The sequence below is a fragment of the Gopherus flavomarginatus genome, chromosome 1 (genome assembly GCF_025201925.1).
Source record: "Gopherus flavomarginatus isolate rGopFla2 chromosome 1, rGopFla2.mat.asm, whole genome shotgun sequence".
NCBI lineage: Eukaryota > Metazoa > Chordata > Testudines > Testudinidae > Gopherus > Gopherus flavomarginatus.
In genome coordinates, this window is record NC_066617.1 from 108,309,173 (window position 1) to 108,335,223 (window position 26,051).

Here is a 26,051-nt window from a genome sequence, read left to right on the forward strand (position 1 = left end):
GCCAGGTACTGATGGGAGTGAGACATGAACGCTGATCCGTGCACTAAATGAACACTATTGTGATCCTAAAGCATTTGGGAGCAGATCTTCGGCTGGTGTAAACTGTCATAGACCCACTGAAGTCAACGGATCAAAATTACACCAAATTACAGCATTTGAGGATCTGTCCAAAAAGGGGACAGTGTGGACAGCTAGATGGCCACACACAGTCAGTACTCCTGACACAAGAGTGATTTTTGCAGCAGCACATCAATTCTGCAAACAGCCAAAATACCAGGGGCCTCTTATTTACAGAGCTGGTGAAAAGCACCTCAGAGAAAGAGAGATTTATGGTGCATCTTCTCTATGGATTTACCTCTTATCATACCAATATTATGTTTAAGCACATTTTTTCGCAGGAAAAGGTCTGTGTCAAACTGGAGGAGCGAGTGGGGGTGTGGATTTCAAAAGCACTCAGACATAAAACAGTTCTTGTTTTGTTTATCACTGATCTAAACATACTGGGCCAAATTTATCCCCATGATTTTAAATGGAGTTACAACAGAGATGAATTTGTTCCCCCAATGTTATTAGCCTTTTGATAAACCTGACTAGAGTAGGTTGAAACTGAAATTTTTCGATGAAAAAATAGGGATAACATTTTCCAGGAAAACTTGCTTGAAAGTTTCTCATCCTCCCAACCAGCTATACAACGGACACAAAAAAGTCTCAAAGAAAACCAACAATTCTGTGAGCTCTTTTGAAAAATCTTGACCTTAATTCAGTGGTCCCCAATCTTTTCCGGGTGGCGGGCACCAGACAAAAAGCCCCGAGAAGTGGCAACATCAAGGGGTGTCGCAGCCGAAATGCCACCGTAAATCAGCAGCATTTCGGCGGATGATTGTCTGCCAGCCAGTACGTGAGCACACATAGATGCCCTGGCGGGAGCCATGGAACCCAGGCACCGCATTGGGGACCCCTGCCTTAATGTTTGAAGTGTTGACACACTAATCTCTCTCCTCTCATCTACATAGACTGGAATTCAAATTCCAAGAGTGGCACAGGCCTAGTCTACACTAAGAGCTTGACGCACTTAATATGGGTGTTAGCAAACACAGTAAGAAACATGTTTTCAGATACAATTTGGGAGGGACCCATTGTTGGCAATGGCTGTTGGCAACAGGTCAATTACATAACATAGACCAACCTTTAAAGGTTTGCTGAGTCTGGTGAGTTTCATACTAATCCTTATTGGAATTCTGTTGATATCAAAAAGCTGAGGTACCATCTGCAGCTCTTACACACAGTACCACACAATAAGACTCAGAATGAAGCTAGACAAGGCAAAACCAAGATGGTGACTAACACAGGTATAATTTGAGAACACTACAGTTGGGGTTCCTAGTAAAGCAGTTCTAGATGTTTCACCCACAAAACACTAGTTACCAGGAATTATATGGTGAGTCCTTTGTGCAGTGAGTTTGCCTTAAAAATCCAGTGAGTCTAGATTAGAGCAGAAAGCTCTGACCACTCTGTTCTTCCTCCTTTATAAAACTGGCCATTCATAGCAATGTACTGCAGAAATAAATACAAATTTAAAAGGAGCTTTTTAGGGTCACTGATTGCTGTAGCAAGATTTTTTTCCCCTATTGATAAAGCCAGTTCTATTAAAAAGCCAGAGCCAAGTTTGAGAGGCCTTCAGATTCACTGTTTGAGACCCAGTAAGGACCAGAGATTCCTTACTAATGCAGAGGGCCAGGGGATATTAATCGAGGGGAAGCATCCAGTGAAAAGAAGTGACATTTAGAGAACTCAGCATATTTGCACCCTGTCTCACAACTATCAGTTTATGCTTGCTGCAGTCACCATCTTGGTTTCGTCTTCTTGAGCCTCATTGAGAGGCAAACACAGCAGTGCCGTGAATAAAGAGAATTCTAGATTGCTGGAGTCCCAGGTCTGAGTGGAATCATCAAGTCCCTGCTGAAGAAACTGGCAGACCTGCAAGTGTGGGTAAGGGAAATATATCCAGCAACCACTCACAGGGTAGCTAGCTGTCAGCAAGAGAGCTTAGTCCCTCTTCAGTGAAAATGCACTCCAATATTTACCACCCTCTCCCATCCCCATGTATAACCCAAACTATTCACAGTGAAGACAGAGTGCCCGTGACTGCAGTGCTCTTGCTGTCTCTCATTGCTAAATAACCAAACATCTCAGCTCTATTAGTAATCTTCTTATTACAGCACTGTAAAAATCAGTGTTTATGATGGAGCAGCAGTGGCTGCTGTCTGGAGGAAACCTGCGTTCCACGCACGCAGGCAGGCACATGCGTATTTCATATGGCGCATTGCAAACTGCATGGAATAGAAAGCAGCTGGAGGAAAATGGCTACAGAGAAATGGTTCTCTGGGGCACCATCTCTTGATTTGTTTTGTTTATAGAAGGAATGAGATTTTTATCTCTACTTGAAATATAAAATGCTGCCATGGCACAGAGCTCACTGCTTGGTGATACTCTCGCTTAGGAACGTAAACCAGAGGAAGAGGGAGTGGAAGAGGTGGCTGTGTAGAATCCCTAAAAATGTCAAAATTATATAAAAAAGGGTTCTTCAGAGGAAACAATTTATTAACAAGCCCCTTAAGGAGTTCTCCATTTCCTTAATAGTCTCTGTTCAGGACTCTGTTCTGATTAAAAACCTATCACTAAACACTGAGAAGATGGTTTAGTGGACAAAGCATTGGGTTTGAAATACCACAAAAACCTCTAGCCCTGCAGGTTTGAATCCCAACAACAGGATCAACTTAGACCTTAATGTTTCCATGGTAAATATGCTAATTTCCATACGGTGTTTGGTTGTAGGTGCTATGGTGCCCTGGATTATTTGTCTATCTTGTGCACACAATATATCCCTGAAATCCCTCTATGGCACTGCTCCAGAAGAAGACCACAGCCTTCTCCCTCCTTTGTAACCCATATACAGGATCTCACCTTCTCCCTCTCTGCAGGGGGAAGAGTTCTGTTTTATTTGAGATCATCAGCCAATCATTTCCCCAGATACCAGTCAACACCAGTTCTATTTACATTAAGCAAAAGCATTATGTATTAGAAACAAATAGGAAAGAAAGCAGAACTAATGGTAATATCTACATTAAATACCTGAAAAAGGAGACATCTGAACAACACTAGCCACCTCCCCATTTAGTTTCAGAATAGCTGTAGGTTTTTTTCCTGAATTATTAAGTTTTTACTCTCCCACAGCGGTACCTGTGTCTCAGCCAGAGCTCTGGGTCCAACATGCCTCTTGAGAAAATGTTTGGTTCAGTTACAGCTCCCCCAAGACTTTCACAGAAAGGTGTAACAATCTAGAACAAACTGTATCCCACTGGTCTTTTCAAAATCCACCAATACACAAAAGAACAGTTTCCATTTTTCCTACTATAAAACTTATACTATGATGCAATTAGCAAAGATTCTGTTACCTAAGCAAGTTCCTGACAATTTGTCACTTTCCTTTTCTTTGACTGCCTCTGGCCAGCTGAACAAACAAAACAAATAGTGTCTTTACAGTGCTCTGACTTTAGATAGATATAAGGTTGCAAGTTACCATTGGTGTATGCATTTGGACCGAGATTTTTCAAAGGAACCTAAGAAAGTTGGCACACAAATCCTTTTGAAACTCAGTGGGAGTTGGGTATCCAACTCAGATGCCTTAGACTTAAAAATTGCGATTTTCATTATGCTTTGCATTGCTAATTATTCTAGTTCACTGGTGCGTCCATTAACGTGAAAGTATAGAGGTCACAAGCACAGCTCTGGGGCAAGACTCTTCAAGGATACACAATTAAAAACCATAAATGCAGCTATATTGTGTAAAACTCAACATGGACTCATTTGTCACAGCTTGACACAAACCTTTGAGGCCAAACTGAAGTCCCGTTTGCTCTCTGTAAACTTTAAAGATCACATGAAGTCCCCCAGCAGTAAGGCACCACCATCCTTGGCCACAGTTCCTCCTCTCAACCACTGTCATGCAGCATGCTATTGACTTGCTGCTCCTCCATCCCTGAGGTGGCTGCATTGCAATGTCTCTCTCACATCCCATTCGGTAAACCTCTAGGTAAAGAGCTATATCTTGTTACATCTCTATCAATCAAGAGAGTATTTACAAAAAGCTCCTTAGGGATAAAAAAGCATCATACCTGTGGAGTATACTGGATTGCAGCCACTCCCAGCTGTCCAGTGCTTCCTTCACAACTAGCCATGTGACTCACTCCTCCATCTTCCCTCCCTCCTCTCCACACGGCCTCTTGACTTTTCCTCATTTGATCATGTTCATACTGCTTTTCCTCCTCAGCCATCTACCTCCTCACCCCATTCAAGAACAATCACCCTGTCATTACCCAGCCAACATGTTTAGCCCCAATAACCCTCTTTGTACCCTTCCTGCCTACTGATCATTTCCAAATCTATCGATTACATTCCTGAATTTTCCAGAGAACTGAGAGGAAGCAGAGGGGACATCAGGGATGGGGAAGATGTAGGGGTTTACCACAGTTATAACCAATGGGTACACTCCACCACGCAAATACCAATGCCTTGGTTCGTCATTGTCCTGCACCCTATATAGTCATTTACATCCACAGAAAGTGGATATAAAATGCTACCAGGTCAGAACAGAAACTGCCCCGATGTAAATAAAGACACAAAGTGCATGGCCCTGGAGAACTGGCCCCGAAATATCTATTCTTTAAATCTTCTCTGTTCCTAGGAAAGTTAAGAACAAAAATAAAGTGAAATTCTTTTTAATAGGACCTACAAAATAAAATTACTTTGAGCTCCTTCTGCTGCCTATTCATCCATGGTTATCATACACTAGAGACCCTCAAAACCATGTATTTTGTTTTCTGTCAATAACTTAGAGGAAAGCAAACCATTTCCATTTTCAAAGTTTTTCAGGTTTTCATGAAAAAGAGAAAACATTTGTTTTCTATTAAAAAAATCATTTTTCAACAAATGTACCCCAAAATTTTTGACAAAAATGAAAATTCTCACTAACATTTGTCCAAATAGCCATTTTTTTGCACCCTCAAGGAAGTTTTCACCAGTAATTTTCAAGCAGGTCTATCAAATACTGCACAATTACCTACTTCCACTTCTCTCTGAGAGGGGTACCCAGGCCTGTGGAAAGCACTAGCTAACTGCAGCTGAGCCAGCAGAGAGGGAAAAAAAGAGAATGAAACATTATTTATGAGTCTATAGCTAGATTTTTAAAAAGTCTGAGAGGGTGGAGGGGAAAATAAAAGTTGCCCTTGATAGAACACTATGGAATACATATGAGGCGAGGACATGGCACAGGGAGAATTTTTATGTTTACTGTTCAGCTTCTCAGAAAGTCCAGTCAGTCAAGTCCAAATTGCCTGCTGCATTAAATCCGTTTAAAATCAGTGGAGTTAGGCCAGAGGAGAGTTTGGCCCAGAGTATTTCAACTAATTTAAATTGCAAATCTATACCCCTTGAATCAGGGCAACTGAACCAGGGGAAGGGAGGTATTTATTCCAGGGGAGGGAGGGAGGCAGTGGTGCTGCCAATATCCTCTCTTTGGCAGCGGCACCAGAACAATTTTTAGAGTGAGGGTGCAGAAAGCCCTTGAACAAAAACTATAAAGCATTTGGTTGCTATTATTACTTCAAGCTAGGAAATGTTCTGCACTCCCTCCTAGCACCAGAGCCCCTTCCCCCCTGGGGTTCAGCCGGGGAAAGCAACGTCTTTAAAGCGGCTTATTAGTTGCATTGCAATAGTGGGTAGAGGCCTCAACCCAGACTCTCTTTATGTTAGGCACTATACAGACACAGATAGACAGTCCCTGCCCCCAAGAGCCCAAATACACAACACAGACAGAGGGCAAACAGGCAAAGAGAGGCAAGTCATTTGCCCAAAGCCACACAGCAGGCCAGTGGCAGAGAATGGAACAGAATCCAGGTCTCCCTACTCCCAGTGCAATCTGGTACGGGCTCCAAAGAAGCCCCAGTAGCAGAAGCTTCCTGAAACAGGAATTGAGTCAACTTGTCTCTTGTGAAACTTGGCCCTGCCAAAGCTAGACCAGCCCAGATCCAAGCCTACAGTGGAGCAATGGCAGTGGGCAGTTTCTGCAGTCACATCCCTGCTCACCAGAAATGAAGGCCAGCAGCCTAGCCGCTGTCAGCTTGTGCCAGGGTAATCCAGCAATCGTGACCTTTTTGTTTGATTTAACTCACTTTACAGCATTGGAAGGCTGTTTCCCACCTGGGCTCTAAAAGTTTTCCAGCGGAGTCCCAAGATCTAACATCTTCTACAGGATGACCCTCAGTGCACAATTAGAACCAATCTCCCTACTCTAAATCAAACTTTATTCCTGAATAATTTAAGTGTTCTTTTTATTTATTTATTTACATAAGACTAAACAACCCAGGTATGGATTTTTTGACCTGACACTAATATGGTGCAATTCATTCCTATGCAGAAAGTCAACTCAAGGCCTATGCGCTACTTAAGCCCTATTTTGAGGGCTTAAAATGGTGCCTAGATCTTGTGCTGGTCCTGTGAATGTCACCTTTAAGGAGAAAAATGAGGGTTAGAGGAAGTGGGACTGTTTTTAATGTTTCCTCTGAATTCTGTGGGGGTGGGCTCAGCTTTGGCCGACCCTCTGTCGCCTGGCAACTAATGGTCTGGGCCCTTTCCCCTGCAAGGGAATGCTAAAGGTGTTGGAGACAAAGAGATCAGGTGACCTCCTGGCCCGGGAAAGTGACAGAGCCCAGAGAGGAGGGGCTGGACGGGGTTTGGTAGTTTTTGGAAGCTGGCTGGAAAATGGAGGGGAGTCCCAATAGGGCTCAGGCCTCCCAACGGGGCTCAGGCCTCCCTAGGGCCCCAGATAGATCTAACTAAAGGGGGTCCTGTTGTCTGTACCAGCAAAACCTGTTCTGGACCGTGTTCCTGTCATCTAAATAAACCTCTGTTTTACTGGCTGGCTAAGAGTCACGTCTGACTGTGAAGTGGGGGTGCAGGACCCTCTGGCTTCCCAGGGCCCTGCCTGGGCGGACTCGCTGTGGGAAGCAAATGGAGGGGCACATGCTGAATGCTCCTAGGAGAGACCCAGGAAGGTAAGCTGTGTGAGCTCCTTGCCCTGAAGACAGTCTGCTCCGAGGGAGAGGAGGCTCCCCAGAGTCCTGACTGGCTTTGTGGGAAGCAGTTCCAGAGCATCGCCCGGGGACTCCGTGACAGAGGTATCAACTTTACACAGCACTCAGGAAGCACACAGGTTTATCAGAAATAAAGGGGTCTTTATAGTTTATCCTATGATGATACTAAAAGTATTTTGCTCTGAAGCCACAAAAATGATTTCAAGGAACTCCTTTCCACCTCACCCAAAATAAAGAGATCTTTGTTTTCAGAAAAAACAGCACAAAATAATATTGTGACAGAACTTCATACCAGATAATCAGATCTTCCTTGTTTTCAGAATTAAAGATATTTAGTCATTAGGGGCCTGGCACTCTTCCAAATCAGAATTCATTAGCATACTCTGCTCCCTTTCAGGCAAAGCCTGGTGTGGCCCATCCAGAGCCAACTGGTTTTCCCAGAGGAGGAGTTACACATTGCACAGTTCCAATATCGTATTATATTTGACATTTTAGTGGAAAACTCAGATTTGCTTGATGTAAGACTGTATGACAGAAGCAATGAGGAGTTGGAAGATTTTCTGTCTTCAGTGGTAATTTGCCCACATTTCGTGTTCAGTCAGATCCTTGCAATCTCATGTGGTGGAACCTTTGAACAAGACAAACCATTTCCTCCAATTTAAGGGCCATTCTCTGAAATGCAGCCAACAGGGCCAGATGAGGATAATAGGAAGGGATTCCCACCCAGCCACCACCTGTCAACTTGATTACTAGTATAGGGTTAACCACACTCTGTGAGGTTACCAGATGATAAAACATGGGTCACTCAGCCCATTAGTACTAATAATGCGAGAACCACAGAAAGGATCTGTTTTGGGGCCCCAATCCCACCAGGTGTTCAGCATCTTCTGCAGTGGGCTAGAAGCTGAGGTCATTCATTGTGTAGCTGGTCATTCATGAATGGAACAGAAAAAGAGGGTCAGATTTCAAGAGAGACCTAATTTAGAGAAGGACCAGAATGCAAACTGGGTTCAGGCTACTACTACACAAACAGGAGGGCCTCAGCGTGTTACATTAGCCTCTTGGCATGTTAAATAGACTTCTGTTTCCTGCTGGATCACCTATTACTAGTGAAAACCACTTCCCAGCAGCCCAAAGTTTGGATGCTTAACTGAATGCCTTGAATCTGTGAAGCTGGGCTGGAAGTCTTGTAAAAGCATGCTCTCATAAGGCTTGAAGTTAGCCTGCACTTGGGGGATTTCAACACATGTGGTTCAAACAGGAACAAAGTAGTGCAGCGTTATGTGGGGAAAAAAAGGAAATTACTTGGAAAAAAACGGGGGAGGGGAGGGGAGCTCAAAAGTCTTTCAATCTTTGGCTTAAAAGCCTGATTTGCACAAGTTCTTGTTTTATACAAACTAGTTTTCCGACCCCTACTGATATATAAAAACTGGTAGGAACGGCCAATAGAACTCCTATTGCTTTGAAGGTTTCAGAGCCAACCCCTTGCCCTAACATCTGATTGATAAATTTCAGAAAATAATTTTAGTACTTTTTATTGAAATGGACATAAATTCACATTTGGCTCATATTTTCAAGAACTTTATTTTGAAACAAACATGCATTAAGACAGGGGTGGCCAATCTATGGCTTTGGAGCCACAAGCGGCTCTTCAGACATTAATATGCAGCTCCTTGTATAGGCACCAACTCTGGGGCTGGAGCTACAGGCACCACTTTCCTATGTGCCTGGGGGTGCTCACTGCTCAACCCCTGGCTCTGCCACAGGCCTTGCCCCCACTCCACCCCTTCCCATCCCCTTCCCTGAGCCTGCCATGCCCTCATTCCTCACCCCCAGAGCCTCCTGCACACCACAAACAGCCGATCAGGAGGTGCAGCAAGGCACTAGGAGTGGGAGGAGCTGATGGGGAGGCTGCTGACGTATTACTGTGGCTCTTTGGCAATGTACATGAGTAAATTCTAGCTCCTTCTCAGGCTCAGGTTGGCCACCTTTGCATTAAGAAACCAAACTTTAGCAAGATCTGAAAGAGAAGCAGTACAAAACCCACTGCCTCCAAAGAAGATTAACTAAGGAGGAAGCAAACCACCACTCAAGCAGTGTAATTAATTTTCCCCTTTTATAACATGCTGGAAGATGAATTTATTTAGAAGTGAAATTGCTTTTTATCTGGGTTTTTAGTCCTTTAGTAAATCATAGAGTTTGCTGTACTCAAAGAAACAGACTACAGGCGTCACTAGATCCTAATTTCATATCATCTGCAAACCAAAATTTAAAAAAAAAAAAAACACACACACAAAGACATCCTTTTAAAGAGACTGACAAGAAACAGTTTCCTTCCATTAGCACTTTTTTCCTCTCTCCCAAGAATTAAGATTTTTATTTTTAGGTGGAAAATTGAAGTGTTGAGATTTTAATTTCTCTTTTCTCTCTTCCTTTCCCCTTTGGTTGATCATATTTTCTGGACTTTGTCCAATTCCTACAGAAACTCTCTCTGGGAAGTGTATCATCCTCAAAGTTTTCACTCCCTCTCCCAGTCAGCTATCCATGAGGCAGCTCCCTTATCGAGGACAGTAATTTCATTAGGTCATCAACAGGGGCAACTCATACTTTGCCTTTTAAACTGAACATAATACACCCAGATACGGTATGAATACCTTAGCTCACAAAGAGACAGCACACACACCAGCAATATCCCTCAGGATATACTAGGGCACTTTTTTCACCCTTTTGGGATACAGCACTGTTGTAACAAAAAAATGAAACGGAGTCTCAATACAGTTTCTGTGGAAATGGATGCATGTCTCAAAACCATCACATTCAAATTCCTGGCAGTTTTAGCAGAGCAGTTAATCTCCATGCCCATTCAGATCTTAAGGGCTAGAGGGCAGTTCAGAGATAGGCCTTTCAGCTAATGAGGACTGATGTTGTGAGAAGAAGCTGGCACTGCCCACACGACATCAGCATCCAGTGGGTAAGTATAATGTAGTAAGTATCAGAGGGGTAGCCAAGTTAGTCTGGATCTGTAAAAGCAGCAAGAGAGTCCTGTGGCACCTTATAGACTAACAGACATATTGGAGCATGAGCTTTCGTGGGTGAATACCCACTTTGTCAGATGTATTCACCCACGAAAGCTCATGCTCCAATATGTCTGTTAGTCTATAAGGTGCCACAGGACTCTTTGCTGCTTTTATAATGTAGTACGGTACCCCAGTTTCCAGTCCTACTGATCTGGTACCTTTCACAAGGCACTACAGTTTTATAATCATAAAGTTATGATACAATTCATTTTTACCCAGCTTTTAGATTTTACATTATTGGAGATGGGTGAGAAGAGACAGACGGTTTTGGTTTAAGTTTTGCAAAGTCTTATAATCTGGGTTTTGGTTTTACAAAACTAGGGCTTGGATTTTTTTTTTTAAACCTATATTCTCTGGGACCTCACCAGAACCCCAGATCTAAACATTCCCAACATTAAGTGGTTGAAATATCTGAAACCAAGCTGTCCCAAAGTCTAAGTGTTCTAAATTGGTCAGTTAGAGATTGGTTTCAGCTGTGAACTCTGATCCAAATCCAGACCAAGGTTTAGTTGCTGATCCAACTCTCAACTTTTCCAAACTCCTAAAATTCAGGGGCAGAGAGGGTTTAAGAGAGCTGTTCTAGTTCCAGTTCTTCTCTAGTTTATACAAACTGTAAGCTCTTTGGGGAAGGGATTGTCTTTTTATTACGTGTGGACATTATCTAGTCCAGATCTCTGATCAGCGCCTCTAGGTATCATACAAGCAATAAACAATTTTACATGTAAAACTGATACCTTTTGAATGATTTGGCTTTACAGCACCAGGCAAGGACATCCTAAGTCCCTATTTCACAATGGGTAAAAGCTAAGCATGGAATGACAAATGTGTGTCTCTCTGTCTCTCTCACATACACAAACACACCTCCCCTTCAACTTCCAATTTTCTAAAAATCAGGTTTGTTTAGACAAGCAGTTGAAAATCTAGTTTGAACACATGCGTCAGAAAGCTGTGACAGCATCTTCATAATGTAAAGCTTATGGTACATTCAACTTTAAAAGAAAAGATGAGTTCCTGTTTTCATTTTATTCAACAGTTTCACAGACAGCAAAAGGAAAGCCACAAAATAATGTTTGCACCCACAGCCAAGCATGGGAGACCCAACTCAGCATCTAGTTAAAATAAAAATGAATACGACTACTTTGCACAGCTACACTAGAGCATCTTTCACTGTAGCATATCAAAGGGTTCTGCAGATACTAATTAAGCCTTTGAGATATTATTATCCCCATTTTGAAGATGAGGAGAAACAGCCACAGAAAGGTTAAGTGAATAGACTGCTAGTCTCCACATTGGGAGCTGGAAGAGGAAAGTCTGCTTAGGAGGAACTTCTCTGAAAAATTACTATGATTAATGATTTGAGCCTTTGTCATAGATCGGGACCCTATTGTGCTAGGTGTTGTGCAAACACAGAACAAAAAAAGACTGTAATTCATCAGAGTATCCATTTTGGTTATCAGAGAAATGGAGGGGGAAGAAGTGGACAGATTTTCAAGTGCGCTCAACACGCAGCAGCATTCTATGACATTTGGCCAGGTTTTCAACAGAATTCAGCACCCAACGTGCTAAATGAACACTGAAAATGTGGCCAAATTAGTCCTTTTTGTATTTTGTAAAACTATAAAGATTGAATTGGTTTAAAAACACAGGTTGCTAAATGAAGGACAAAAATAGTAACAGATGATAACCACTATAAATGTTACCCACTTAATTAAAAAAAAAAAGGCAGAGAGTACTTTCATAATGAGATAAAGGTTTTACATCGGACCTGTGCATTTTGGAAACTTTATGTAAAAAAAAAAGTGTGGGGGGGAGAGAATGTGTGTGTAAAGTGTGATTTTCAAAGGGTCATGACTCTGTGAAACCTAAAACAGTTTTCTTCAGAAGACTCAAGGCAGCAAGGATCACCAGACACTGGTAAGGTCATCAGTTATTTTATTCTAGACAGTCACCCCCATGTGCTGATTGACTGCTTGTGCCAATCCCTCCTGGCTTTACCTCCTTCACAGTCACTCTACTTCTGCTGGCCTCCACCTGCCCTCCATCCTTTCCTAATTTTTCCCCAGTCTCTTCTCCCCTCCCCAACTGCCTGTTTGCTTAGTCCCCTAACAAATCTCCAAAAATGATTTTTAAAAAGTTGTAGAACTAACGTAACATTTGCCAGCATCACATTATTCACTCTGCTCTTATATCCCTTTGCCTCACAGTGCTTACTTTTGTTCTTGCCGGTGGGTGCTCCTTTCTGCCCCGTCCCCTTCATGCGAGCAGTGTGCAGGGGCTTCTGGGGGGCAGGACATGGTCCAGGTCCCACAAAAGATTAATTCAGCCCTGCGAGTGCTGAGCACCCCCTATTTTTTTCCGTGGATGCTTGAGCCCCCAGAGCACCACAGAATTGGCATCTATGCTTTGCCCACCTCTCCTCCCCACCTTCTCTTTATCTTGTTTATTTAGATTTAAGCTCTTGGAGCCCAGGGCTGTCTCTTAGGCCTGGTCTACATTTAAAAGTTAGGTCAACAGGGGTGAGGGGTATGAAACAAACCACCCCTCAGACTGACATAGTTATGTTGACCTAACCCCCAGGGTAGATGCAGCTATACTGATGGAAGAGTGCTTCCATCAACATAGCTACTGTCGCTCAGGAGGTAATGTTCTTACAGAGATGGCAATTCCCCTTCCGTTGGTGTAGGCTGCGTCTACATTAGGGGGCTACAGGAATGTAGCTATGCCAGTACAGACATACTCTTACCCTCTGTTTGTATAATGCCTAGAACAATGGGCCCTGATCTTGGCTGGTCTCTAGGCATTACTATAACATAAATCATATATTTCTGCTGAAGAGGTGTTTGAGATACATTGCAATCATTTCCCACTCCTTACATGCAAAATGGTTGAACCATTTTCACTCAAAATTAAACAAGCAAATAAAAAGGAACCTTCAGGCAGATGTCAGGCCTGAAAAATGAGAATTTCAGAAAGTTATAAGCACATGAAAATAGGAGCTTAGGATGGAAACATTCATGGAATCTTAACTACGTAATTGCTTCTGCCATCATAGCCATGTGCAGTGACACTACAAAGGAGCTGCACAATGGCATATGCCACATGAATGTAGCGAGTAAATGCTCTCTAGAATTATGGACACATTTCTACTAGCAACCATATGCGTATTATTTTCAATAATTCCCTGCTTGCAAAGTTTCAGCCCTGAAGGAGTTTTTATAACACACAGCAGAGCTAACAACTCCTTATAAATAGCAGCTAGGTTGGAAAAGGTTGATAGGCTTCTAACAAACAGCAAACCACTTCTCTTCTTACGGTTGCAGATGGATTTCAAGCCACTAACCCTACAGCTTGAATCATTAAATTTTAATGAAATAAACAACAAATGCATGGTGAAAAGATTATGTCTGCCAGGTGAACTTTCACCAGACAGCTCGGATAGCTTGCCCAACATATTCTACTAGAAGTTTGAGAAACACACTGTCTTTTCGTTGAGATAATGGCCTCCAGGCATTTGTATCCTTTAATTATCTAAGCTTGTATTAATACATCTCCACAGATCAGCAGCAAGAGTTATAACTGCAATTGCACTGATAGTAAGCACCATATTGTTAGAACTGCACACTCAGTCCAACTTCTTTCCCACAGGCTTATAACGTCACAAAACATGCATTTTTTCAGGGGAAAACGTTGGATGCTTGATCTCTAACCTAATGACAATTCCCCCTGCATGTACATAATTATAAACTCTTTTCCTGCTTCAAACAATTCTAACTACACTCTTTTAAATAAATCTATGCTCAAAAGAAATGAAGCTTGAAAGCTGAAGCTTGGCATAGGCTGTGGGTCAAATCCATGACTGACAAAACAGGAAACAATTCTATTGACTTCATTAAGTTACTGATGCCAACAATGAATTTTGCCCAGGACTTAGATCTCGTCTACACTACAGAGGAAATTTGATCTAAACTATGCAATTTGATTTACGTGAATAGTGTAATTGAAATCGATGTAGCTTAGACCTACTTACCACGGGATCTACACTACACGACATTGACGGGAGACGCTCTCCCGTCAACTCCCCCTACTCTTCTCAATCCGGTGGAGTACAGGAGTCAACAGGACAGCGATCTGGGGTTGATTTAGCAGGTCTTCACTAGAACCACTAAATCAATCGCCAACGCATCAATTGTCACTTGTCGATCCCCCAGGAAGTGTAGACAAGCCCTTAGTCTGAACAAATGATTGCTTTTGATTTAACAGAGAGTTAGGGATTCCTGAAAAGGACACACACTGGACAGGGTCAGCATGTAGATTTATTATATTAAGAAATGCACACCTGATGGCAGATACATGCACTTCTCAGAACTGTGCACTTTTGGAAGCTTGTTAACAAGCAGTAATTGTGGCTTTGCCTGCAACCTCCCACCCCAGTGGGGCTCTCCAGATCCTTTTCTATCTCCCTAAATTGTTAGGAGTTGGGGTTCCCCTCCTTGCAGCTGAAAGTGTCCTATGGTCTAAACATCATGAACTAATCTGCGGGCCTGATCTTGCACTCCTGACTCAGACAAAATCCCCATTGACATCAATGTGAGTTTTGCTTTAGTAACGATTATGGGCCAGATCGTGGCTTTTAAACCACAGTCCACATTGGGTGTGCTGCAGCAAGAATCTTCAGAGTGATGTATCTGGATCTCAAAAAAGAGACCACAAAACAGATGGGTTGGACTGTAACTTTTCAAAGGAGGTTTCGGTCAATTATTATTTTAAACCAAACTGGATCACCAACATATCTATTTAATACATTCTGCCAAATCACCTAGGGCCCAACCTCACTCTCTTTGAAGTCAGCAGGAGTTCTCCCCCTCCTCCCCCATTGACTTAAATAGAAATGGATGAGGCCCTAAGAGATTCAAGAATCAAGGCACAGGCAGGCGAGCATCTCTCGTTAACACACCTACAGAAACATCTGTAGTACCCTACGGTGTTATTACTGTGTTTTATCTTTATCTTTGCTGGTGGTCTAAAGACTGTATTGATCTTAGATTTTCTAATATTTTCCTGTAATCTCTTCCTTGGACACACAGAAACAAAGAACAATGGTTGATGATGGGGTGAGTGGGGAGGATTTGAGGTACAGCTCTAGTAAAAACAGAGGTGGCAGTAAACTATTGCTAATTTGCCTAACAGATAATCAGCACACGTAGGCAAGGTTCTTTGTCCATTGTAATCCAGTTCTTTCCTACTTTATAAGCCTCCCTCCACATCCCCTACTATGTTTATGATTAGGTTGACAAACAGTCTACTATGTACTCAATGTGAAGAAAAAAAAATAAGCAAGAGAACTCAAGTAGTGTTTACAGTGCTGGTAGGTTTGAGTTGAAAAGCCAAGCAAAGGGTGTGGATAAGATCAAGAGAGAAAAAAAGGTCCATTGAGACTCTGGAAGTGACATTATACTTTTTTCCTTTTCAAATCTGACCACCTTCAACATCTCTCACATGGAAACTTAATGGGGATGAAACCAGGACGTATTAACAGAAATTTGATATGTTTCTACAGAAATTACTCTAAAAACCTAGACTTTAATAGAGAAATTAAAAATAAATTTAAAAAAAACTATAGAAAAGACAAAATTCTCTCATAAATTTGACAAGACTTTCTAACAAGTATATATTTTATTCCTTTAATCTCTGCATCTGCCTCCACTCCAGACTCTTAAAATAAAACACTAAGATATTTTGATTGAGGGGATACACTTGTGCTGAATTCCTGCTCGGAGAATCTACTCCTGGAACTAATATTTTGGCTGGCTTTCAGTATTACATAGGTCTCATATTAGCATGAATACACTTACCAATAGAGTAACACTAGGAGGATCACCAGCAGAGCCACTGTTACAGTTGTTCCATTGATTTCCATGACGACAAATTTCAAGAGATCTGCAAGCTCCATTTTCCTTCACTACACAATGCTGGGCTTGAGGTTGATGGGGAAGTCTCCTCAATAACAGATAAAACCTGCCAGTTACATGAATGACAGTCTGTAGTGAAACAGGAACCAAGAGAGCAAAGTCTGTCAAACCAACTCTAATTATGAACTTTTCCTGTTCTCACTGACTGCACCCTCAGAGAGAGGCAGAAGTTAAGAGTTTCCTGTGTAATGGGATGAAGCAACTTTTTTTTTCGCCTTGATGACGGTCGCATTAATAAATATTTACACAGCCGCTGCTTGAGACATCAGAGCTGGCCTGTAGGTTTGCAGCAGGAGGGGGGAAAATAAAATAGGGACTATATCACGCATACATGGAATAGAAAAAAAATAAACACCTCAATGAAGGCAGGGTACTCTGTAAATAGAAATAAAAATAGAAAAGTTCCTTTAAAATGTGAACAATCTGGCAACATACTACTGATGTATGGGAAAATTGCTCAATAGGCAGCCCTGGAAACGGGCTGTCCATAGGAGAGGCGCAACAACAGCGCAAGCGTCCTCTAGCGTCCCTCGATGACTCAACCCTGACTTGAACGACCATCTCAAGAAGCAAAAGGGTAATTCTGCTTCCCTGCCAGTTCAGTCCTTGGTATCTCAGATTAGACAGTAAGCAGAGTTGAAACTAGGGGGCATCCCTGTGATGGGCACACAACTACTTATACATAAGCTATCAGATGCTAGTGAATTTCAAATCACTAATGGTTTGAGCCATAGTTAAAAGTGACTTTCAAGTGAGAGACATCCTCCACCACCCATGAGATTCCTGGTCCCTAGGGCCATCCAACATATTTTGTTACTACTTAAAGAAAAAATAGATATTGCACACAACCTATTTGAAAGTTATGCAAATTAAAATATTCCCAAAGAGAACTAGATTTTTAAATTATCTAGTAACCTTAAGAACTAGACGTTCTGCTCATCGGATTCCCATAACATACAAGACAAAAAGTAATTTCTTCTTATACAGCCCCCTGAGATAACAGCTTAGATATAATGTGTGAGGCTTCTCCAATATCACCGTATTACATTTTCTTCTCTTATCAGAGAGGTTAAGAATATAGGTATCAGAAAAGTAAAAATCTTTAATGCAATAGAGTTTAATTTTAAGATGATTTGGCTCTACTATAACTGAATCACTGCTATTTTAGTTCTTAGTGCTTCACAACTACATTAATTCCTTTCCAGCTCTGGATCCTTACAAAATAAGTAAAAGGTGTTAACCAGCTCATCAGCTCCACAGAGTAGCACAGTAATTCACAGAAAACTTTGCTTATTGTATTAATAATGCCATTGCTTCCAGAGGCTACTCTAGGTCAATAATAACTCTGCCCATTTGCTGTTGCCAAGTTGTCCGAGAACAATTGCATCACAATTCAAGACTGGAGATGTGAAGGATCAATCACTGGGCACACACTGATCCCAAATAGCACTGATCTTGCTGGACCTTAGTTTATATGGAATATTTCTTAAAAGCTTCTTTAAAAAGGAGGATGATTAGTCACAAATCTTGAGAGCGAGACATTAGATATTTTGATTTATATGCGCTCTTTAACAAAGAAGTGCAGTAAGTTGCCCCCAGTAGACCTGATGCTTCTCCCAATGAAGGCAATGGCAAAACTCATGCTGAGTTCAATCAATACTGAGTTGGATTCAGATCTTGCTTGATTATTTTTAGAAGCTCAATGGAACTTTCCAGGATCATGCTTGGAGGAGGATGGGATGTATTTGTTCTTAAAACACACACATAATGAAGTAAAATGGATTTTTAAAATCCACATCCCATTTGGAAAAGAGTGAATAAACAAGTAGTTTGATTGTTGTTGGGCACTGCATTTTTACACCTCTGCAACTGTTTCCTGCTAAAATTTTTAACTTGGCATCTTCACTCAGATAGAGGGGAAGTCGTACAACACTAATCCCAACGCTCACCTGGAACATGCCTCACGTGCCCATTCGCTACAAGGTATGTACAGTAATACCATAGTCAAGTTGCTAATTTCCCAAAAGACACTTTGTCTCAAAGATCCAGCTGATGCCTCATGGAAAACTTTGAGAAACATTCTATTTATAGGGCCTGTTTTCAGTATTCCTCTTCCCTCACCTCTTCGTTACAAGAGTCATTTGCATGAGAAACATGTTTATTGAAGAGTTAATAGGAGACTTATTTTTCCATCTCTACTCACAATCCTCTGCTGAATGACACAATATCTGGCTGGTATGAAAAGTACTATGATGTCAGTCAGGAATATGTGTCTTCAGAGAGGGGCAAGTTCTGTTCCTCTCAGTCAAATTCCCGGGAAAGTTGAGGGGAGGTAAAAGGGGGAAGGAATCCTCTGCACTCAGAGACCAGAGCTACTTGGTGGCTGCTTACTGCAAGATAAGGGCACAGCAGGGCTCCACTCAGGTTGCGGCTCAGTATTCAGGGACAGGCAGAGGGAGTAGATCCACAAGGATCACAATCCATTGGCATTTATACGTGCTCATCACTATGACATCTTTTTCCATCCCAAATTCTCCTCCACAGCAGGGAGAGCCCACAAAGCTCAGATCTGTTCCACACAAACCTATTCTTGGATGCTTCATATGCGGACCCTTCCCACCTTCAACGTGCAGCAGAAGCACATAATTAGAGGAATGCAGCGGCAGCAGAACTAAAGTAGAGGAAAGGGCAGGATTTGGACTGCACTGCGGAAGTAGCTGAAGTCTTACAGAGCAAGAGAGCCAGTTTACATGTATGTGTTTACAGCAGTAAAAAGAAAAGGAAAAGAAAAAAAAATGAAGTACAGAAAGTGTGTGACAAATACTAGAATGTGCACTGTTCCTCAGCTGATAAATGGTCTAAGTTTTCCAGGAAGAGTTAATGATTTTAAAGCCTTGTCCACATGACCAGGAAGAGTTTTTAAACACAGTTGCAACAGAACTAATTTCTGAACTGGAATGCAGCATAAATATTCTACCACGATGAAAACCTTCAAAATGCTTGCCATAGATTGGTCTAGTGATGACACAGAAAATATGGAATAAATAATTAACAACAATATTATAGATCTCAAGACACAGTCCAGAATCCCTGGCCTAATTTAGGCCTAAGCTTTTAAAACATATCCAACAGCACATACTGTTTCTGTGTTTCATAGACAGGATATGTAAGTTGTGCAAAAGCTAAACTAACTTGGTTTAACCATAAACTCTTGCTAAGGGCTTGTCTACATTACCTGCTGGATCGACAGGCAGCAATCGATACAGCAGGAATCGATTTATCACGTCTAGACTAGATGTGATAAATCGACCACCGAGCCCTCTCCCCTCAACTTCGGTAGTTCACCAGGGCGAGAGGCGCAGACAAAGTTGACAGGAGAGTGTCAGCCATCAATTTACCGCAGTGAAGACACCCAGTAAGTAGATCTAAGTACGTCGACTTCAGCTAACGTTATTCATGTAGATGAAGTTGCTTAACTTAGATCGATCCCCCCATCCCACAGTGTAGACCAAGCCTAAGTAAATTCCTTCTATTTTATATGCTTTTTGTCTATACATTTGTAATGAACACACTGTAGATCTATCTTTGTTATTTGATATAAATTCAGAAGGTATAATTTTATTACTAGAGATAGGAAATCTAAAAAGGTGTCAATTAACATTTAAAAAGCTTAATTATCTGATAGAACTGTCTAAAGCATTCTTTAATAGACCCCTTCAGTTCAAGGAAGTTTTGTAGTGTAAGCAACCTGACCACAAACCAATGCAAATAGATCAGCCCATGCTGTTTATTTTAAATAGAAACATGATCGATATATACAACTAATCTAACAAAAAAGTGTTTATATATTAGGTATTTGTTTTGCATTAGACACAAAGAAGCTGATGTAGTCAAGTGGAATATTGAGAAGCTAATGTGAATGCAAATCTTTAAGATGAACCAACCAAAATTTTCTAAGATCATAAAGCTTGATCAACAGCGTGCTTGGCAGTTGAACAGAGAGTTTCACACTTGAAGCCATCCTACTAACTTTATCACTGAGGTGTAGGGAATATTCAAGTACTGGTAGAGAAGTGTGTGTCTTATATTATTGCATTAATTGTTATCTCCCATTGGTGACTGACCAAGCCAATGACTTTTTGTTTAGTTCTTCGTCATACAGCAATATAGACAGGACCATCCAAGGCTGTAAAGAGACATACATAAAAACTCTTCTCAACTTCAAAATGGACATTTCTGCAAACAACTAAAAGCGCTGTTGGAAAGGTCATGGAGCTGTGCAAAGTCAACCAGGCGACCACACTGTAGAGGGATCCACAGAAAGTAACTTGCGGAGGTAGGTCGCAGGCTGGAGCTGAGCCAGCACGTCTTCAACATATGGCCCAACGTGGCTAAAACAAACTTGGATTGCACAAGAAATCTTGCACAAAGAACCTGGAATTTTTCAGACAATTTACAAGAAGTCATAAAGGGAACTCCTGGTTTTCTCATTGGATGATGGGAAGGAACACAACTTGTGTTCTGGTTGAACATGTAAAAGTCTTCGCCAGAAACATACGTTACTTTCTGACTGCCATGCCTCCCCCACACCGCCAGAACCCGCCCCCCCCCCCCCACGCCCAGTGAGCTTTTCCAAGAAAGGAACTAGGCCATACCACCGAGCAGAACATTTTTAAAATGCCCTTTGTTGTGCAACATGTTGCTCCCTGAAGCTGAAATATATGGAAGAGAGAGAGTGCAAAACTGCCATTGTCTGCACAGCAAGAGCTCTCCCTGCTCCGTAACAACTGAAGTTTTGTAGCTAACAAGCACCCTACTAACTCTGGGCTTCTCTACATAAACACTTGGTTTCTGGCAAGCTGGGGTGTAAATCTACCCTCCATTAGCCTGCCACATACTACACCGAAGGGAAGGGAAAAAAAACAAAACAAAAACAAAACCATAGCAGTGATTCTCAGAGCCCGGGGCTATGGACTCAGACTTGCACGACAGTGCTAAAAATAGCAGTGTAGACATTATGACTTGGGATCTGAAATCTGGTAAGGGGTTTAGACCTCATAGTGTGAGCAGGAATGTCTGCACAGCTACTTTTAGCAATGCAGCGTGTTCTTAGACATGGTCTCTAAGACTCTCTACCACTTTTTTTTTTACTTGCAGTGGAGATGTATCCTTTGGGTCTGTGTGGATCCTGCTGCCATACAGTAAAAGTTCTTTAGTGCACTTTGAAATAAGAGTAGATCAAAGCACACTAGGGAACTTTCAGTGCCCAGCAGCAGAGTCTGCATGGACATTTAGTGCACCCCAGGCTAGTGCAGGGTAGATTTACACTCTAGCTTGCCAGGAACTAAGTGTCCAACAAGCCCTTTATCTAGAGAGACTGCTGCAAAATCAAGAACAAGAAAAGGAATACATCTGTCACAACACTTAAGCGGTAGTGTAGTCCCGGCTTATTTCAATATAACTTACATCACTCTGGGGTGCAAATAAGCCACCTCCCTGAGCAACACAAGTTATACCAACCTAAGCGCTGGTGTGGACAGCACTATGTCGGTGGGAGAGCTTCTCCCCCCGACATAGCTACCACCTCTCACAGAGGTGGATTTATTATGCCAGTGGGAGAGCCCTCTCCCATCAGTATAGAGTGTCTTCACCAGACACGCAGCTGCACCTATGTAGTTCTCCTAGTGTAGACTAGCCCTTAAAGTTCATTCAGCTGATTCACTCAATCTCTACAAACCAGTCACTGCAATTATGAAGCTGAGCTCATCTTCATACCACTTTCAAAAATGACTTTTATACATGAATTGTTTACCCAAGTGGTGACCTGCTCATGTTAAACCAAATGCTCCTCAGAAAGTACATAGCAGAGTTAAAGCTTTTGAATGACTAAAGTGTGTAATGTGTGCTTATACTTCACTTACAAATTTAGTCTTAGTTGTCTTGAACTTACACTGAATCACTAAGAGACACAAGGTTGGTGAGGTAATTATTGGACAAAGTTCTGCTGGTGGAAGGGACAGGTTTTTGAGGTTTAAAGAAATCTTCTTCAGACCTGGAGAAGGTAATCAGGGTGTCATATCTAAGGTGGGACAAATAATTAAGCATAAGAGGTTCCCCACAAGTTGAAGGACACTACTTAAAATGAAGTGGGCCATAACACCTCTGCAGCAGTGGGACAAAGGAGGGTTAATAGTCAGCATGATGTGCTACAAATTGTTGGAATGAGCCATAAAACTAGTGTGTCTGTAAAGTCCATGGTTTTTTTAAGTATCCAGTCGAGTTATGAATTTAAGATCCCAGGTTTGTCTTTTGAAGATGCTGTGCAGGTTTCCTATGAGGATGAGGACTGAGAGGTTAGATATGGAGCGATCACTTTGTGAAAAGTGTTCACCCATGGGTGATAGTGTGGTTTTGTCCTTTATCATTTTTCTGTGTGAGCAACCCATATAGTTTTATTGGGGTATCTGATACACTGGATGAGATAACCACATGTTGTGATAGGCATGTGCAAGCTGCATGGATTGTGATAGGTGTGTTGTGGGGGGCAACTGATCATCACAGCAGTGGAGATGTGTCTACCAGTTTTTGCTTTGGCAGAGTCTGGTGCTGCTTTGAGTTGATATGTCCTGGTCTGTGGGGAGCTTGCTTCTGACTATAAGCTTAACAAGGTTGGGGCTTGGCTGTAGGTAACACATTTCTTGGCGTGTCCGGGGTGGTTACTAGATCTGTGGAGGTAGGTGTAGTGATCCGTTGGTTTCTTGTATATAGTTGTTTGTAGGGTTCCATTATTGAAGCTGATCATGGTGTTCAGGAACCACTGAATCACTAACTCTAATGAAGGCATAGAGTCTGGAGAAACTCATTATATTAACTAAGCCTAGTACTATTTGAAAGAGGAAACTGCTTCCCTACAAACAAGTTAGTTGTGAGAAATCCTGATTATTTCAGAGAGTTCATACTAGAAACCACAAAGATTTTATGGCCAAGAGAACGAATGGTGTCTTACACAGAAAGAGGAAGAAACTTTGAATTTGTTTGCAAGCTAAAGGTTTTACCACGATTTGAACCCTTGGTTAAAGTAACATAAGAGCTTACAGTATTTGTGAAACTCCAAAGAAATTAGAATAGCTTCAGAATAATTACCTGTATATTATATTTGGTTTAATGTGGATAGTCTTGAGCATGTATTAATACGGTAGATTTGAACTCAACTGACATTCTTCGATAATTAAGTAAGTTGCCTAAAATTTCTGAAGTCCTACTTTAGAATTGTTGGTTGAACCAACAAGAGCAGTGTCCCATAAACTTGACCATAGATACATAAGGATCTATAGTTTCATGTTGATACCAATCACCTGCCCAGACTAATATAGAATTAGGATAAAAGTTTGCCTTTGCAACAAGACTATGATAAGACTTTGAATTAATTGAACTGATTTATTAACTCGTGTTGTAACATTCCTCCCCCATGAAAAAGAACACCATCATATATAAACCATTCATCCCGAAAGACATTGCATGTGATTGGATATCTGTCACATAGGTCATCTAGTCCAGGGCCCTATGGTGAGGCAGGACCAAGTAAACCTAGACCATCCCTGACAGGTGTTTGTGTAACCTGTTCTTAAAAACCCCAACAACAGGGACTCCACAATCTCTCTTGGGAGCCTATTCCAGATCTTAGTTACCCTTTTGTTGAAAAGTTTTCCTAAATTTCCCTTGCTGCAAATTAAGCCCATTAATTCTTGTCCTAGCTTCACTGGACTTGGAGACAATTGATCACTGTCTTCTTTATAACAGTTTTCAAATATATAGAGGGCTATCAGGTCCCCTTCAGTCTTCTTTTCTCATGACTAAACATGCCCATTTTTAACCTTTCATCGCAGGTCAGTTTTCTAATAATTTTTTTTGCTCTCCTCTGAACTCTTTCCAATTTGTCCATCTCTTTCCTGAAGTGTGGAGCTCAGAACTGGATACAGAACTCCAGCTGAAGTCTCACCAGTGCCAAGTAGAACAGGACAGTTACCTCCTGTGTCTTACATACAGCACTCCAGAATTTGATTAGCCCTTTTTGCAACTATATCACATTGATGACGTATTCAATTTGTGATCCACTATAACCCCCAAATCCTTTTCAGCAGTACTACCACATAGCGAATTATTTCCTCATTTTGCTGTTGTGCATTGGATTTTTCCTTGCTAAGTGTTGTGCTTTGCACTTGTCTTTGTTGAATTTCATGTTGTTGATTTCAAACCAGTCTCCCATTTGTCAGTCATTTTGAATGATAATCCATTCCTCCAAAGAGCTTGCAACCCCTCCCTGCTTGGAGTCATCCACAAATTTTATAATCACACTCTCTACTCCATTATCCAAGTCAATAATAAAAATACTGGCTAGTACTGTACCCAAGACAAATCTCTGCAGGACCCCACTAATTATGGTTTGAAGTCAAACTGGGAGGACATAACTACTATTTGATTATGGTTTTTCAATCAGTTGAACACCCACCTTACAGTCATTTCATGAAGACCACACTTCCCTAGTTTGTTTATGAGAATATCATGCGGGACTGTGTCAAAAGCCTTACTAAAATTAAGATACATCACATCACATCTACTGCTCCTTCTCTATCCCCCTAGACAAATAACCCTGTCAAAGAAGGAAATTAGGCTGGTTTAGCATAATTTGTTCCTGACAAATCCATGTTAGCTTTTACTTTTAACCTGATTGTCCTCCAAATATTTACAAAATTGATTGTTTAATAATTTGTTCCAGTACTGAATAATTGGTTAGGTACTGAAGTCAGGTTAACTGATCTATAATGATCTGGGTCCTCTTTGTTCACCTTCTTAAATGTAGTAACTCCTTATTATATTTGCCCATCTCCAGTCCTCTGGGACCTCACCCATCCTCCATGAGTTCTCAAAGATAATCACTAACAGTTCTGAGATTGCTTCAGCTAGTTCCTCAAGTACCCTAGGATTAATTTCATCAGGCCCTGCCAACTGGAATACATCTAACCTATCTAAATATTTTTTACCCTGTTCTTTCCTGTTCTGGCTTGCATTCCTTCCCTCCTTGATGTTAATATTGTGTTCAGTATCTGTTCACAATTAACCTTTTTAGTAAACCTATTTAGTGAAACAAAACAAGCATTCAACACCTCACTTCCTGGTGTCACGCGTTAGCAGGGACAGAGAGCTGATAGACAAAGGGAAACTGTAGGTCCACTACCTTTCTCGTGCTACTAGTGTATTTACAGAATCTCTTCTTATGGCCTTTTATGTCCCTTGCTAGGTTTAATTCATTTTTGCACCCTAGCTTTTCTGATTTTGTCCCTACATGCTCGCACTATTCTTTTGTACTCAACCACTCTTTCCTGTTGAAGTTGTTCCCCTTTGGATAGTTACTTAAAGACTCACCAGGCCAGAGAAAAAGAGAATGACTGACTCTATAGTCTGGAAGACAACCCAGGATCCAGATCCCTTTCTGCAGTGACAGGTTATTTATACATCATGGAACAGCTTCAACAGGTGAGACTGGATGAGTACAAACTATTCCTCAGCTCAGTGATTACAGAACTCTTCTGAGAGGTGTGGTAGACTCCATTCAAATCCTCTCCCTCTCAGGCAAAGGAGGGGATTGAATCTGGGTCTCCCACATCCCAGGTGAGTGGACTAACCCCTGAGCTAAAAGTTATAAGCTGGGCAGTACCATCACTACCTCCTCCTGAGGCCAGATTTTGAATAGGATCTCAGCCGGTTGGTGACCCCCAAGCATGTCTACTGGATCAGGCTTGACAGGCACTCTCTCATTTATTTTCCCCCACTTCACCAATCACTCTAGGACTTGG

General features: G+C 41.6%; 1 protein-coding gene across 3 annotated transcripts in view; it reads right to left on the reverse strand.

Moving 5' to 3' along the window:
- TBXAS1 (thromboxane A synthase 1) overlaps positions 1-26,051 on the reverse strand; it is a 369,109-nt gene that overhangs the window by 329,536 nt on the left and 13,522 nt on the right. Inside the window, exon 2 of one of the 3 annotated variants that reach the window (XM_050945812.1) lies at positions 16,081-16,243. The exons of 1 other annotated variant lie outside the window; for it this stretch is intronic. In XM_050945812.1, the coding sequence (XP_050801769.1) occupies positions 16,081-16,178 (98 nt within the window). In that variant the 5' untranslated portion in view covers positions 16,179-16,243. Of the gene's footprint in view, positions 1-16,080; positions 16,315-26,051 lie in introns of those variants that run through there. One more of the 3 variants, XM_050945802.1, reaches the window with a different exon arrangement.